Source organism: Sporothrix brasiliensis (genome assembly GCF_000820605.1).
Source record: "Sporothrix brasiliensis 5110 chromosome Unknown Cont19, whole genome shotgun sequence".
Classification (NCBI taxonomy): Eukaryota; Fungi; Ascomycota; class Sordariomycetes; order Ophiostomatales; family Ophiostomataceae; genus Sporothrix; species Sporothrix brasiliensis.
The window spans coordinates 797,298-812,934 of NW_024467138.1; the positions used below are offsets into that span (position 1 = coordinate 797,298).

The window sequence follows — 15,637 nt, forward strand, 5'->3', positions numbered from 1 at the left end:
AATACGCGCTCAGTCTGGATTACGTGGGCGCCAAGGGGCTGTTCATGGGGAGGCAACGGGAACCAAAAAGCTTCTCTGTGAGTCTGCTTCGCAGGTGGGCTGTGCCATGCTTCCCACAGAGTGGTACGGTTAGCCGCATTGGGAGCGATCGTGCGAATTGTGTGGGCTGTGATGGGAATCAAACAGCCTGCCTGGGGAGGCGCTAGCAGGTAAAAGCATGTCGTAAAATTACTTGCTGTTAGTCCCTGAAAAGGGCTGCCTAGAGCCTTGCATTGTTGGCGGAGCGGCAGGATCAAATGGACACTCGGGGTAGGAGCGACCGCCTATTGGCTGTGATGTCGCATTCGCACTCGTTCCAACACGCGGAAAGTGCGACGGTGCAGAGTGGCACTGAAAGGACGCTAAAATGGAACACAGCCACGGAGCCTTTAAATTATTCTCTATTTCGTACACTGCATTCGAGCTTCCAACGAAGACGGTGTTTATTCCTTGCGGCGGATGGACCGATTGGCTTTTTGTTCTTGAGACACAATGAGAACAAGATCGGACTATCTATTTGATGCTGCTCTTTTGCTGGTGCCTGAGCTCTGCCTCTCGCCTAATCGTACTGCTTTGAATTCGTTTTGAGAAAGCTCTGTGCATTGGGCGAAGTTGGGCTATGCCTAACTTCATGTAGATATGCGTCTCAGATTGGCTGAGCATGTCCACCGATGAAACTGTCACAGCCGCTTCGCAGACGAGGCCGACCTTGCTGTCGTCATGAATGCTGACATAATACGACAATACGGCAGACTCGACGTTCGTAGCGCCTTCCTTCTGAAGTATTGTTCCCGCACTCTGATTGGCCAGCTATCAAAACAAACCGTCCACTACGGTCTTTACGTCGTCGACCGCTATCGAGTGTGGCATGTCTACAACACTCTTTTTGATATTATGGAAATGCAAGACCTTTCTTCCTTACGAGCGGTATATCGGAAATACCAGCCTCGTCCGAGCCGTCGCATTGTGTGGCTGAACAGTAGAGAAGAGCCAATTCGTTCGTAGTTGTTTTGTTCTTGCCTTTTTGGGCCAGAATTGTGGCTGCTCCACGCCCCACAATAACACACTGGCCACCAGCACCAAGAGCTCTCCTGCTGTTTTGTTTTGTCTCGACCTCTTCTCCCGGTTCTTGCAGCACGACACGTCTTTCCCACGCAAAGAAACGGCCTCACCGCGACGAGGACCTCGACACACTCCCGGACAGCATCGTGCCATTCTGGAGGTTTGAGGACGCGTCGCATCATTGCATCTGGGCAAACATTGTTTTCTTGTTCCCTTTATTCTTTATGACTTGATCTCACGGCCGCTTTGTTTACTTTTATTTCTTCACCCCAAAAGTCGCGTTGATCAGCGTGTTTCTTCTAACTCACCGATTGACTTCACACGCCCTCCCACAACTACACATATACACACTCCTATCCTGCAATGGATTACCGGAATGTCCAGACGGCCAATCGCGCCGCCCGGCCTTCCGTCGCGCAGGACAAGTACCACCGGCCACGCCACCAGCACCAAGAGTCGGCACGTAACGCGCCCGGCTTGTTGCACTACGACTCCGACCGCTCCACGACACTCGACAGTCTCAAGGACCTTATGGCCTTCAGCCAGCGCACCAGCCGCGCCCGCCACGACGACATCTTGCTCGCCGCCAAGCACGCGCGCGCCCAGATGCCCGCACAGTTTCGCGAACCGCCCTCGTCCACAGGCTCGCACGGCACCATCACAAACAGCTCCATCCATTTTGGTGACAACAACGACAACAACAACGACCTCACTTCCGACTCTACTCCCTCCTCTACCTTCTCGGCCGGCCCCGACGCCGAGTCCACGCGTGCTTCTATGCACTACCAGCGCGGGAGCCATCGCGTGCGCAAATCTACTGGCCGCTTTGGCAACGGCGGCGAGGAGAAGCGGACAGCCACCGACATCCTGAGTGGTGTCGTTAACACGTCGGCCCTGTTCCGTACCTTTAAGGAGTGGCGGCCCGAAGATGTGACCGATACGGGTATCTTTGAGGACGCCGACGCAGGTGCACAAAACGACAACCAGGTCAACGTGGACGCGGATTCCACTACCAACTTTGGTGTCATCGACAACCTGGTGCACATTGACAAGGAGAACTGCGGCCCCCTCCCATCCACCCAGAACAATAAGCAGAAAAACGGTCGCATGGCCGACGCGCCAACCGGGCACAACCGCCCAGTTCTGCAAGCTACGGTGCAAAACGAGTCTCAGACGTCGTTCGTCATGACGGCAGCGGCTACCAAGAAGCCAAAGCCCTCTCCCCTGCGGCATGGCGCCGTGTCTCGTGCTGCAGCATCTGCTCCTGCACCTGCGCCGGCGTTGAAGAAATCGGTCACGACAGGTTCGCTGAAGGAGACGAACACCAAGAGGAAACACCAATCTGCTGTGGTTTTTGAGAACCCTCCGCTCCTGGACGACGAGCTGTCGTCGCCTGAGACGTCTGCCGGTTCACGCGAGGATATCGACCTGGGTATCCGGACAGCCGTTACAACCGCCACGACTCATGTACCGCAGAGGACGAGCTCGGCGCCACCTGCACCCGCAGCTCATGCCGTGATCCTGGCTCGGTCCGACAGCAACGACGGCGTTACTAACCAGTCGTTCATCGTTCCGTCCAAATCGTTCCCTCTCCTGCACAACCTCGTCACCGGCACTCTGCGCTTCACCCCTGGTAACTACTTCTATACCCAATCCGTTGACGCCCAGCAGAAGTACCAGCTGCCAGCTGGTCGCATCCCCGAAGACGAGAAGGAGATTTTCGTGGATATTGAAACCATCCGCGAGGAGGTGAAGCGCCTGCAAGAGCACGACGAGATGCTCCAGAATGAGATTGTCCAAGGCGAAATCAAGTACAAGTCGCTTCTTGATCGTTTCTATAGCCTTGCCCACAAGTCCGCGGCAGATGACTTTGCGCCAGACCTTGATAACCCTGTCAGAGAAAGCGGCGAGGAGAACCAATGTGAGTAGCTGTCTGAGTCTGCGTCGTTCATTCTTCGCCCGTGTACTAATTGCTGTAGTATTGCAAAATAAGATTCTTGAGCTCGAGACGGATATTGACGTTATCCATACCCAGTACGAAAAGCAGGCTCAAATTTCGACCAACCTGGCATCCGAGCGCGATGCGGCCGTGAGCCGCGCCAATGCCGCTGCTGAGAAAGCCAGGAAACTCTCGGCTGACTTGGAGGCTCTTCGCGAGCGGATGGCCGCGTCCGCACAGCGTCCCAACCAGGAGGCGCAGCGGCGTATCCAGCAGCTGGAGCAGATGGTGGCTGAGCGCGAGCGGGTGATCAAGGCACTCAAGGACGAACGCGACGCCGCCAACAGCAGCCAACGCGAAGAGCAGCGTCTCCACAAGGAGCGCATCGCACGCATGGACGCCGAAAAACGGATGCTCAGTGGCGACCACGCCAAGTGCAGCGACGAAAAGTATGCACTCACAACCGCCAAGGACGCTTTGGCACAGAAGAACACGGCGCTCAAGGAGAAGCTACACGCGGTGCGGCAGCAGTGCAAGGACCGCGAGGCCACAGTGCATGCTGTTGTCGAGCGCCAGCGGAGCCAGATCACGAAGTTGCAGGTGCTTCTGCGCGAGAAGGAGAAGAGCGTTCACCAGCTCGACGAGAACTTCCGCAAGCTGCGCGAGTCGTGGTCGTCCAAGGATGAGACGCTGATGCGCATGACAGAGGTTCTGGGCCAATGGCCTGGCGGTCTGCCCCAGGAGCACCGGGGCACGCTGCAGCCTGTGGAGACGACCCAAGATCTGGAGCACGATGGCCGTGATGAGCACGAGTTTGACGTGTACGTAGACGATTTCCAGTCTGAGCAAGATGACCAAGAGCGGCCCGACGACAACCAGAACGTGGCCGACCTGGCCCAGAGTGATGGTGCCTCGGACTCTGGCCAATCTGCGGTCGACCACTCAATGGATGAGAACATGACGTCGGCGTTTATCATTCCCGATCTAGACTTCCAGACGGAGAACGTGGAGGTGGAGCAGGGCGAGAACGGCGAAGACGCGGAGCACGGCGAGATACATGACCAGGAGCTGGAGCGCGAGCTGGCACAGGTCCACGCCGCCGCGCGGGTTGCAGAGGCCAAGGCTAAAGCGAGCCATTCCAAGACCAGCAAGACCAGCAAGCCCAGCCAGCAAAAGTCTGTTTCCTTCCAGGCGACCAACCACACTCTGCGCCACACGACCACGTCAACGTCCGCGGCATCGACGACGGCCATCTGCAAGCACAACCGCGTCAACTGTGTCGTGTGCTGCCAAAATGCCGGCCCAGTTGGAGAGAACGAAAAGGTAACCGTGGCCGTACCGCGGCCGATCCAACCGGGCCAGCCGACCTCGTCGAACTCCGCCGGCCGCCGCAACGACATTCTGCCCGACCCGTCCATGGATCCTGGCAGCGCGCTGGCGTACGTCATGAAGCTGCTGGACGACGAACGCCGCCACCTGTGGATGCAGATCTTGGCCATGCGCAAGAGCGGCGAGACGGAGGAGGCGCTCAACGACAAGCAGAGGCCACGTCGCGTGCTGCGCGAGGCCGAGGAGCTGTGGAACGCCTACGTCCTCAAGGTGGAACAGCTCAACCGGCTGGACGATGTGCTTGCAGGCCAGCGCGCCGCAGGCCAGGATATGACGCGCGAGGAAATCGACGTGACGATTACGCGGATTTTAGAGGTGTAGGGAAACGTGGAGGCGGGAGTTGGTGAACGGGAGTGAATGGTTATTTTTCTTGGTGTTTTGTTTTCGAATTCTCTTTGGTTGCGCTTTGCTTGTCGTCTTTTTTCATGTTTTTCAGCTCCTTTTCGCTTTCTGCCTCGGCTCTTCATTTTGGGTGTTTCGCATAGCAAACGAGCTCACGATGGCGACAGTCTGGTTGCACAATACGGCGTTGTCTTCTTTTTGAAAGCATTACTCTTTTTGTTTCATTGGTTCGCCTGCTTATCTGCTCCCTATCGTTATTATATGACTTGTATTATTGAGGACGTTCCCTTTGGATCCCTCTCCACAACTGACTACTTGGATATTTGCACCATTGGACTCTGTTTTGACTCCGTCGCCGTCCTGACCCGACCTTAACTCCGCCCACGAACGAGAACCACCAATCGCCGGGCCAGACGCCGGCACGGCCGCCCCAGCGACCACAGCGAGCCCCACGCACCCAAGATCGCCGTCGTGCCCGTGCACAGAATCAGCGGCGCGTACTCGCCCACGACAACGCTCGTTTTGGAGGGGCCACCGGCCGAACCGGCCGCCAGCAGTGCGCCGCTGATGGGTCCGCTGAGGACAAACCCCAGGCCGCGGCCGCCCATGAGCATGCCAAAGACGAGGCCCGTGTTGGCCGTCTCGTCGCGCCGCTTCATGTCGTGCAGCACGGCCGACCAGGTCGACGAGAAGCCGCCGGCGAAAAATCCGTAGGCCAGCGCAAACGCAATCAGAAGGGCCAGCGGGTTGCCGTGGACGCTGGCCAGGTCGCTGACATACCAAAGAGCAAAGACGGACACGGCGGAGCCGGCCGACGAGATGAGCACGACAGTGGTGGCGGGCATCCGGTCGCCGAGCATGCCCATGACCATGGTGCCCGGGACGGAGGCGACGGAAAAGAGTGCGAGAAGGAGCGGCCCCGCGTAGGTGGCGAGCGTGGTGGACTGCTCGAGGCCGAGCGCGACGGCATAGGCGGAGAGGTAAGTGTTGGGCATCTGGTAGCCGAGGGACTGGATCATGTTGCCGACCATGAGCATCCAAAAGAGGGGCCGGCGGAAGAAGACCAGCGAGGAGGCAAGGGTGGTGGTGGTGCTGGTGGTGGGGGCGCCGACGGCAGACGGCCGGTGGGAGCCGGTACTCTCGTCGTCGTTGCTGTGGTCGTTGGCACCGTCTCCGTTGTGCTCGTTCTCATCGTCCCTGCCGATCGCGTCCGCAGACGAAACACCTTCCGGAACGCGTGGGCGCAGGAACAGCAGCACAGGCGCTGCCATGACCGCCGACGCCACGGCCCAGCCCCGCAGCGTCGTCTCGACGCCGTACCGCTCGAGAAGCACGGCCACCAGGAGCGGCATGCCCCCGCCCACGGTGCTCTTGGCCGCCCACATGACGCCGTATGCAAACCCTTTGCGCTCAAGGAACCAGTCGTCCAGGCTCAGCGATGCGGCGCCAAACAGCAGCGCACAGCCCAGCGCATACAGCACACCCTGTGTGGCGATGAGCGCGGCCGCCGAGGAGCTCGCGCTGGCGCCGGGCGCGGACGAACCAGCGATGCTGGCGACGGACACGACGAGACCCAGCGGCCCGCACCAGGGCCGGAGACGGGGGAAACGCGTCAGGGCGGCCATGACGACGGGGACGGCGAGGTACATGACGCCCGTCTGGGAGGTGCCGATGGAGGTGACGCTGCCGGGGGAGGCGTCGACGAGGCTGTGGGTGGCATAGTACTGACGGAAGACGCCAAACGAGAGGGAGTAGCCTGGGAGGTCAGCGGAGGGAAACTAAAAAGAAAGAAGACGAGACCCCCCGGGGGGGGGGGGGGAGCTCACCCCATATGGGCGCCTGTGCCAGCGAGCACGCGGCCAGCACGAGATAGGCGCCCCGGCCCCGGTCGGGCGGCGGCACGGTGCGGCGGCCGTAGGTGACGTGGGCCGGTGACGACGGCGAGGGCGAAGCGGCATTGTTGGCGTCACCGTCATCGCGGCCTCGTGACGCAGCAGGCCGTACGTTGCGGTAGCTCAAGCGGTGGACCACGGCGCTGCTCTTTTGGCGGATGGACCGAAACAAAGGCGCAGTGTGAGCGCCGCCCAGCCTGCTGGTGGCGGCCGGCTCGGGCGAGCGAATGTTGTCGAGCTCAATGTTCATTGTGGTCCGTTAACGTGAAGGGTCCCGTTGTTTCGCATACGCTTTGGGCGCGCATTGGACGGATGGTGACGAGAAGATGGACTTGCGTTTTGCAATCATGAATTCATCAATGGCCCTTGAATCATGGACGTGACTCTTTCGTAGTCGGCAAGAAGTCCGGACGATGTGCGGCCTTCTTCTTTCTGTCTCCTCTTTTTCTAGGTTGCATGGCTGATACACGCCAGTTTCCGGTTCTCTTTTTAGGGCTGTTTTAGTGCATGGCGGAGTGTTGGCAAACAACCAAAATCATGACAACTGCGACGTAATACCTCCGACATCGCCAATAACCCCGGCGTGCAGATCGTCCGTCTTAAATCACTCACGAGTGCGAACGAGAACACATATTGTTTAAGTACATATTTACAAAGTTGAATTGTGACTGGTCAGGTGCACGAATGCGTGGTATCTAGATATCTTTTGTGTCAGCGAGTGAAAATATGGCTGTGTGCAAATGAAGAAGGCGATAATTAGAGATGAGAAACACGACGAGATGAAATCAAATCGATCCGCTTTTTGTTTGTACTTTGTACTGTGATGCCAAATGTTGGCTTTCTGTAGCGTAATTGACGCTGCTATCCAAATGAAAGAAATCATGACCAAAAAGAGTGAACCTCCGAGATAATTGATAGGATCCAATGAAAAGATTAATAGATACTTTGATGGCCAAAGACCAGCCATGGCCAATTTAAGTCGCAATGAAATACACGAGAAGGAAATGAAAACAAAGAGAGACAAGAATGCAAAGCCAGACGCAAAAAAAAAAAAGGTGAACAGAAATGTCTATCTCGGCTCGTCTAGAGCCATGGCGTAGACGTTGTCCTTCTCCCACTGCAGGTAGTCACCCAAGTCGTGGCTCAGGTTGTAGCCCATGGGTGCCACGTACTCTTTGCCGTTGGCACCGCGCGTCATGATAAGGTCGGCCATGGGGCTCTGCGGCATGCTCTCGTAGCTGGCGACGCTCGCATAACTGGCGCGGACGTCCTGGACGGCGTGCATGGGGTGGAGGTTGTGGATGGTTCGCGGCTGAGTAGGTGTGATGTCGTCGTCAATATGAACTGCAGGGTTGTGTCGAGTCGTGCTGCTATTGCGGCTCATTGCGTATGCGCCGTCGTCCGTACTGTTGTTTCGGCTCATGGGGAACGGTAGGGCCTGGTTGGCCGTCTGCGCAGTGAGGCCCAAGCCGACCGTGTTGACGGTGCTGCTGGAGACACTGGCGACCGCCGCGACATCTCTGTTGATGCTGCTACCGCCACTGCTGTAGATCGATGTCGTCGTACCGATACTTGTGTCCGTTGCAGTGCGGCTGTGTGTAAGACCACGGACGCTCGTGTTGGTGTTGACTGCAACGCCGGCGGCGACGCTGCTGATGGATGTCCACTGTGACCCAGGCTTATGACGCTGGGTGTCTTGGGTCATCGTGGCAGGTGCTGTCGCTACTTCAGATGGTGGTGCAACAGGACGAACCCACTCGGTGTCCTCTTCGGCATTTGTCAGGAGCCTTTCGGTGGGAATGTCGAGCGACCAGAACCAGTCGGCCAGTCGGTCAGCCTCGTCGGCCGCGGCGGCCGACATTTGGCCGTAATCGATACTTTCGTTGCAATACTCACCCGCACCACCCAATATGGCCATCTGAAAGGCGGTCCAGTCCAAAGTTTCCTCGACGGTGGCAATGTTGGGGTGGTGATGGCGGTGAAGATGTAAGTTGCGGTCGTACGAGCTGCGGCTGTCTGAACGCACGTCGAGAAGATCTAAACGATTTAAGCGGATGGGACCGTGGCGGTAGGTGGGCATGACGAGCGAGAAGGGCGTGGCCGACAAGTAAACATAGGCTGTGTCGTCGCGGTGCTGGGATATGGTCGATGCGGCAGCACCTGCAACGGCTGTCATGGATGTTGCTGACGACGAGGTGGATAGTGAAGATAACGACAAAGGAGGAACGAGCGAGGTAGGGGACGACAGGAAAAAGGACGATTTGGGTGTTTTGGCCAAGGACTTGTGTGATGTGGACCGGTTTGCACGACGCCGACGCCTCTGGCGGTCTACGTCGGTCACGGTCACTTGCGGAATAGGCTGTGTCGGCGGCGGCTCGTTCGACGGCGGCAGCGAAGCAGCGTCAGGCTTGGGAGTCTGTGCCACCTTCCTGATAAAGCTCTGAAACCGCATTGGGTTCTTTGTGGGCGGCGAGGGAAAGGGGCCAATTTCGTCGAGAGGCGACTTGGCTGGCTTGGGCACGACGTCGGAAACGTCCTTAAGCAACTCAGACTCGGGCTCTGATTCAATATTTTTGGCAGCAGCCTCCTTTTCCCGGCTTTCCTGCGCTTCTCTTTCTCGCCTCCGACGTTCCTTGTGCTGAGCCACGGACGAGGCGAAGTAGGCCTCTTCCTCCTCGACGGGAAGCAGGATGGACTCGCGGACGCCGGCGGCGCCAATGCGGCTCGGCAGATCTTCCATGTGGAACGGCTCAATTGGTGTGGTGCTGCCATCGGGTTCGTCGCGAGATGCACTCAGGTACACGGTTCGGGTCTTGGTGTTGCCGTCGTTGGTCTTATCACGGACCACAGTCAAGTGGCCTGGCTCGGCCACCCGAGGAGTCTTCTCTTCGTCTTGATCGCCTTCTTCATCTTCTTCTCCGCAAGCAGGGCCCTCACCTCCTCGCCACACCATCTGCGTAGCGATGTGCGGTGGCATTGGAAGAGACTTTGACGGGTACGACTCGGTCGGCGGTGACACGGGCATGGAGACAGTTGGTTCGATGGGGTGGCCATGTGCATCAACTGGCATGTCGTCTGGCTCGAGGGGGCTCACCTGGAGCTCTTCTTCGTCGCACTCCAACAATGTCTCGAGTGGGCCAGTCGTGGTTGTGTCGGCAGAGTCACACTGAGACTGAGACTGAGATTGAGACTGCGGGTGTGGCCGCTGCAGCTCCTTGATGAGCGCTCGCTCGGCGTCGGCCAACTCTTGCTGCTGCTTTTCATTTTCGATTGCCCGCCGCTCTTGTTCGTCCTGCGCCTCCTGCATCTGCTGTGCCTTTTTCTTTTCGTCGGCCTCGACCTGCTGCTTCTGGGCCAGGGCTCGGCTCGCACGGATAGCTTGCAGCTTCTCAAAGGGGAGCGTCTCGGTGACTTCCATGCGGCTAAACAGGCGCCCATGGAAAAGTTCTGTGACATTGTCCGGTAGTGTCCAGCGAGAACTGCCACTACCGTTGTTGCCACCGCTGTTGGTGCTGGTGCTGCTGGCATTGTTATTTGTGCTGTTCTTGCTGTTCTTGCTGTCCTTGCTGTTCTTGCTGTTGCTTGTGCCGTCGCCATCAACGTCCATTTGGCTTTTGCCATCTACGAACGGCTGTCCGTTTTTGTTGGACGTCGAAGCACAAGAAACAGCGGCAGAAGATGCAGCAGCTGCCCGATCACGCTTGACGGCGGCCTCTTTGGAGCGTTTCCGCTTGATGCGCAGGGCAGCGTCGGGCAGGCCCTTGTTCAACCGCAGAGGCAAGAAGCGCGTCTGCCTTTTTGGCGAGGGCGGCGATGCAGAGGCGGGCAAAGCACTAGAGGTTCCAGACGTCCGCGATGCCACGCTTGTCAGCGAAGGCCGTGGTGTTGGCGACGGCGATGGGCTCATCATGCGACGCGAGATTGTGGCCTCGGACGGGACGACGGACGGGACAGCCGGGGGCGAAGGTGTCGGTGCCATGCGCGGCTGGGTGAATGTGGGTGTTGTGCACACATTGCGCACAACGGGAGAATCGGTCGTGGCGCTGGCATCGGCACTGACATTGGTGTCGCTGTCGATGGCCAGCCGGGACGACGACAGTTGCATGCTGGCAGACTGCGTAGACGACTCGGTCGCTGGTGGGCGACGCAAGAGGGCGGCCTCTTCAGGCGGGATGGAAAGCGCCTGCAGCAGATCAAGACACGAGCTAGCGTCGGAGCCGTAGTCAGAGTCGGAGTCGGACTTGACGTTGTTGTTGTTGTTGTCGGAGGAGGCGGAGGTGTTGTCGTTTGTGCTGCCAACGAGACTGGTCTGACTGCGGTCGAGTGCAATTCCGCTGTCCTTTTTGCAGTCAATGTCGCCGGACCGGCCACGGTAGAGAGGATGAACGGCAGGGTCTGTTTTTGTCGAAACGACAACAGTCTTATCCGGTGATGCTGCTGAGGACGACAATGAGGCCTTCTCAGTCTGTGGCTTCCATGAGCCGTGACTTGCGACGAACGAGGATACACGAGGCGGCGGTGGAGGTGGGAGTGCCTTGGTCAAGAGATTGGGTGCATGAGCGGACAGGGAGGTTCGAGACGAGACGATCGAGGCGAGAGAGACGGTGGTATCGAGAGTCAGAGGGTGCACATTTGGCCGTGACGATGATGCTTTGACTGTCGAAGTGGAAGAGAACGGCTGTGCATTGCGATGCTGGTCACGGCGCCAGGCAGCGCGGGCCACATCCGCACCGGCCTTCTTTTGTTTGTCCCCTTTGCCATCTTTGTCCGGGTGCGACTGCTGGTCCGGTTGCTTCTTTGCTGTTGTTTGCGAGGTGTGTGTTGCTTGGCTGTGTTTTGGCTGGGAGTGGCGTTTGTCGCTTTCTGGCTGGATTTGGCCTTTGCTGTTTCCGGCGGCCAGCTGCGCCTGCCCTGTGGGCGGGGCTGCGACTGCCTCGTGTTGTTGTTGTTTTTGTTTTGCTGCCCCTTTGTCGCTCCTGCCGGATTTTCTTTGTTGGAAAAGGCTGTCGTGCAAGTGCTGTTGGCTCTTGCCGCTTTTGGACCCAAGGCTCCCTCGTCTCCCTTGGCTGTCCACGCGGCGGTGCTGGCTCTTTCTTCTTTTGTCAACGCCGTTGTTTCGGCCGCTTAGACCGTTTCGATCGCTTTTGTCTCCTTTGTCAACTCTCTCCGTCTTTGCGATTCTCTCTGTGTTGCTGTGCTTGTCGCCACCGGCCTTGTCGTGTGTATCGGGTGCGAGCACGCGCTTTTCCCGCCGGGTCACCCGGGCGCCGGTCGCCGTTCTGGGCGTGCTGCTCCGTGGCGGCACGACAATGGCTGGAGGAATCGGGCGATTTTTCTTGCGCGGAACCGGCGGCGGTTCGTTTGTGCTCGCTGGATCTGAACTCTGACCCAGGCGTGCCATAACTGTGCTCTCTGTGCTCTCGGACCGCTGCGTGTTTTTGTTTGTCGATGTTGATGTTGCGTTTGTTTTGTCGCGACAGTCGACTCCCATGCGGTCGAGCACAGCAGTTTCAATCGTCTTGATGGTCTGAATCGTTCGAATCGACTGGGCTGCCTCGCTGTCTGCGTCCATGCGCAAACGGAGACTGCGGGCGGCTGCGGCTGCCGCCGCGGCCACGACCGCCTTGATGCGGTCAATCTCCTCTTGGCTCAGCTCGTGGTCGACATTGTCGGTGAGACCACGCTCGGCCTGCGGTGTCGTGATGCTGATACTGCTGTCTGGGTGGAAGACAGTGCTGTTGCTGCTGCCGGAGCTGCCGGAGCTGCCGGAGCTGCCGCGGCTGTGGGTGATGATCCGATTCTCGTCGCTGGTGCCACTGCTGCTACTGGAGTCGCTGCGTCGCTTGCTGCGGACGCGGTCGAACGTCGGCGGCGCGGGTACCTCGTCGGCAATGAGAGACAGCCGGCGAGGCGACGAGAAGAGCTTCCGGATGCTGAAGCTGCCGCGCGACGGCATCGTGAGAGACGGAAATAGAGAGGATGCACAACGGACGATACACAATGCACGATGCTCGGACGAATGCAGATGCGAGGAGAGACAGCGAGCAACAGAGAGAGACAGAGTGGGAAATTAAGGACTGACAGGTTCTGGGATGTGTGGAGAGTATGAAGTTGATAAGGAAGAGGGGACATCAGAGGGAACAAGCTCATCAGCAAGAGACGGGTCCAAGTTGCATTTCTGTTTCTGACGAGACAGGTTCTGGAGACAAGGTCTGGGGACAAAAAATAAATTGATCTCGAAGGGGGCCGGAGGTGAAAGTGCGCGGTCGTTGGTACCAATATAACAGAGTCAAGTCCAGTGCTAGGGCCGACCTCGTGAGTACTCACGACGACTCCGTGTTGAAGGGAGGTTTGGGGGAACAAGGGCCTACTGTAAATAGAGATGCTGGGATGGAAATAGAGCATTTGTGAAGCCTTCTCTACAGGCACAAATAACAAAGGGAGATGCGATTACAAACAAAAATGATATCGAGGGAGAGTCATAAGAAAGGGAAGAAATCAACACGAGGCAGGACATGGGCGCAGAAAATAGAAAGCTGAATTTGGAACATAGAATACAGCTTGGTCCGGATCATGAATAGAACAGCGACTGGAACAACCATACAGGGTAGACTGAGAGGGTGTGCAAAAAGGGCCAACCAAGAAACTAACAACCTGTGTTACAAGCCCAGGGAGCAGCCGAGTGGCTGAGAGGAAGAAGCGGCATGAAGGTAAGTTCAGAAGACGGAGGTAGAAGGAGGGATGAAAATACAGAGTACGGCACAGATCGGGGGCCATCGTGGCCGTCATGCGTCAAAAACAAGAATTAAATTTCGTTTAAATAAATCCTCTCGTCTATTATACCAACTGACTCTTCTAACGAGGGCAGGAACAATGTTGGCAGGGATTCAGGTTGGGGGACGGAGCAATGGGTGCGAGGCGATATCGATGGGGGAAAAGAACCTGTGCTCTGCCGGCGGACAGAAACTGCCCCGAGATTCGCCCCAAGACGTGAGCCGTGAGAGAAACAAGAACAAGAACAACAACACCGCCTTTGCCCTCGCCCTCCTCCCTTCTCTATGTTATACGGGACGCAAGGGTGCATTCTGGCCCCCAGAACCGGCCTGGCCCTTTTTGGCCTTTGCATGTTGGCCTACAGGACGTTCACCCGCCATCCCTGCTGGTTGCACAGAATTGGCAAAAGGGTTGGGAGGACAGTGCACGCTGACAATCGTTGTCTGTGTGCGCGTAAATGTGTGCTGCTGACGATCTGCTGGAGAAGAAGTGACATGATCAATGTTTTTAAAAGTCGCCTGGGTCAACGAATCGACTTACACGGCCACGAAAGGCAGCGGCTCAGCTGCGTATATTGTAGCGCAATACGTCGTACAAGCCTATAATAGTATTGATTCAGCTCAGGCGGGAAGTAAATAAAGACCTCCAGCTTGTCTCACAGCAACGCTCATAACAATTCTTTACACTCATAGTTGCCTGGTGTCTCTCTGTTGGTGTCTCTTCTAACAGTTGTTTGCCCTCACTTGCATATGGACAGAGGACGAGATGAGGAGATGGGCACTGGAACAAAATGACAGACTGTGTTACGATGCACACATGCACTGCAGGCACTCTTGTCTGGCACCTCTAGGCCCTTTTGGGACATTGGGGCTTTGGGGGTTTATGAAAAGGGCGATCAACCATCGTTTCTGGAGCGGGCCGCAGCAACACACCACCTTTGTGTTGGTAGTTGGCTGTTGGGGGTATTTTTGTAGACGTCACGGCTCGTTTATTGGCCCGGGGCTGTGTTCGTTTTTATTTTCCGCGCTTATCTGTCAATGACCATAGCTGCAACTTGCGAGCGAAAGGTAACTTGTTGCTGCGGCTATTCCATACACTTGTCATATCTTCATGTCGATGGAACAAATTAGAAAAACCATACAAGAAGAAGAAGAAAAGAAAAGACAAAAGAGAATTAACCAGGAGTCGAGGTTGTCCACAAGAGAGACAAGCACGCCATGGAGAGGAACACAACACACCGAGTACGTGCTTCCTGCCAGCTGTCTCTTCGTATTGAACCACCAGGCAGAGGTGCGTACCCGGCCATGCATGCAATAGAATCATGCAGTGCCATGGCGAGGGCATGCAGACATCCGCTTCCCCTCGACCTATTCTTTCGTTCTTTTTGTTTTCTTTTCGTTTTCCTTTTTTTTCTCTGTGAAATTTCAACGTGGAAACGGACAAGGTGTCAGCGTTCTAGAAAAGCGGTGTATTTTTAATGTCTTCTTCATGACAAATGGACCTGTTGGTGGAAGCAACCTTGTTCATAGCAAACAATCCCAGCATGTATGTACCCAATTCTCGCCTAGCCCTTCAGCTCTTCTCTTGACGGGGGCATAATTGGATTCGACGGCCAGCGACAGCCAACTGACGTGTTCTTGTGCCAGCATGCGCCGTAAGTACTTGTCAAGAGCAAGTTTGACGCACAAAACGTTCGTACACGTATTTGGCTTCCGTGCAGAACACCGAACACCTTGTGCTGCCTGCCATCCCCCCACCTGTCTTGTCCCCTTTGCGTATCACAGCATAGGGAGAGAAGAAGCTGGACAACCGGGAAAAGGGCAGTGCTAGCAGAGAAAGAGCACGGCGTACTTTGACGTTCGATTGCGTTTACTGCGTCATGATACGGATCATGATACGGAGTACATTCGTGAAACAAATTGGCTTTGAAAAAACGTCAGCATTGCCGTTGCGATTCTGGAGCACATTGCAGGCAGAGTAAAATAACAAAGACAGCAAATCTAAGGTCCTACACAGCGAGAAGGAATGGGATATATCTACAATGTACACAACGAATATCTGCCCTTCCGCCGATCCCGTTGGCCTTGCCACTTGTCTGTTTCTTTTCTTTTTTTGTCTTTCTTTTTTTTTCACGGCCGTAAATAGTTCAGCCACCGTTTCACAGCAGGGGTTGTATTTTCCACTCTGTAAGTATCCTAAG

General features: G+C 56.6%; 3 protein-coding genes across 3 annotated transcripts; 1 reads left to right on the forward strand and 2 right to left on the reverse strand.

Annotated features, from left to right (window-relative positions):
- Window positions 1–1,464: 1,464 nt before the first annotated feature.
- Window positions 1,465–4,750, forward strand: SPBR_00120 (uncharacterized protein; the record flags this gene model as incomplete). The annotated part of the gene is made up of 2 exons (XM_040758440.1): window positions 1,465–2,994; window positions 3,095–4,750. The coding sequence occupies 2 exons, from the start codon at window positions 1,465–1,467 to the stop codon at window positions 4,748–4,750; spliced, it is 3,186 nt and encodes a 1,061-aa protein (XP_040618052.1).
- Window positions 4,751–5,142: 392 nt separating this feature from the next.
- Window positions 5,143–6,913, reverse strand: SPBR_00431 (uncharacterized protein; the record flags this gene model as incomplete). Its single annotated transcript, XM_040758750.1, has 2 exons — window positions 5,143–6,527; window positions 6,598–6,913. The coding sequence occupies 2 exons, from the start codon at window positions 6,911–6,913 to the stop codon at window positions 5,143–5,145; spliced, it is 1,701 nt and encodes a 566-aa protein (XP_040618053.1).
- An 819-nt stretch (window positions 6,914–7,732) lies between these two features.
- SPBR_00036 (uncharacterized protein) lies at window positions 7,733–12,619 on the reverse strand (the record flags this gene model as incomplete). Its single annotated transcript, XM_040758357.1, has 1 exon — window positions 7,733–12,619. One exon carries the CDS (start codon window positions 12,617–12,619, stop codon window positions 7,733–7,735), a length of 4,887 nt encoding a protein of 1,628 aa, XP_040618054.1.
- Window positions 12,620–15,637: the final 3,018 nt, after the last annotated feature.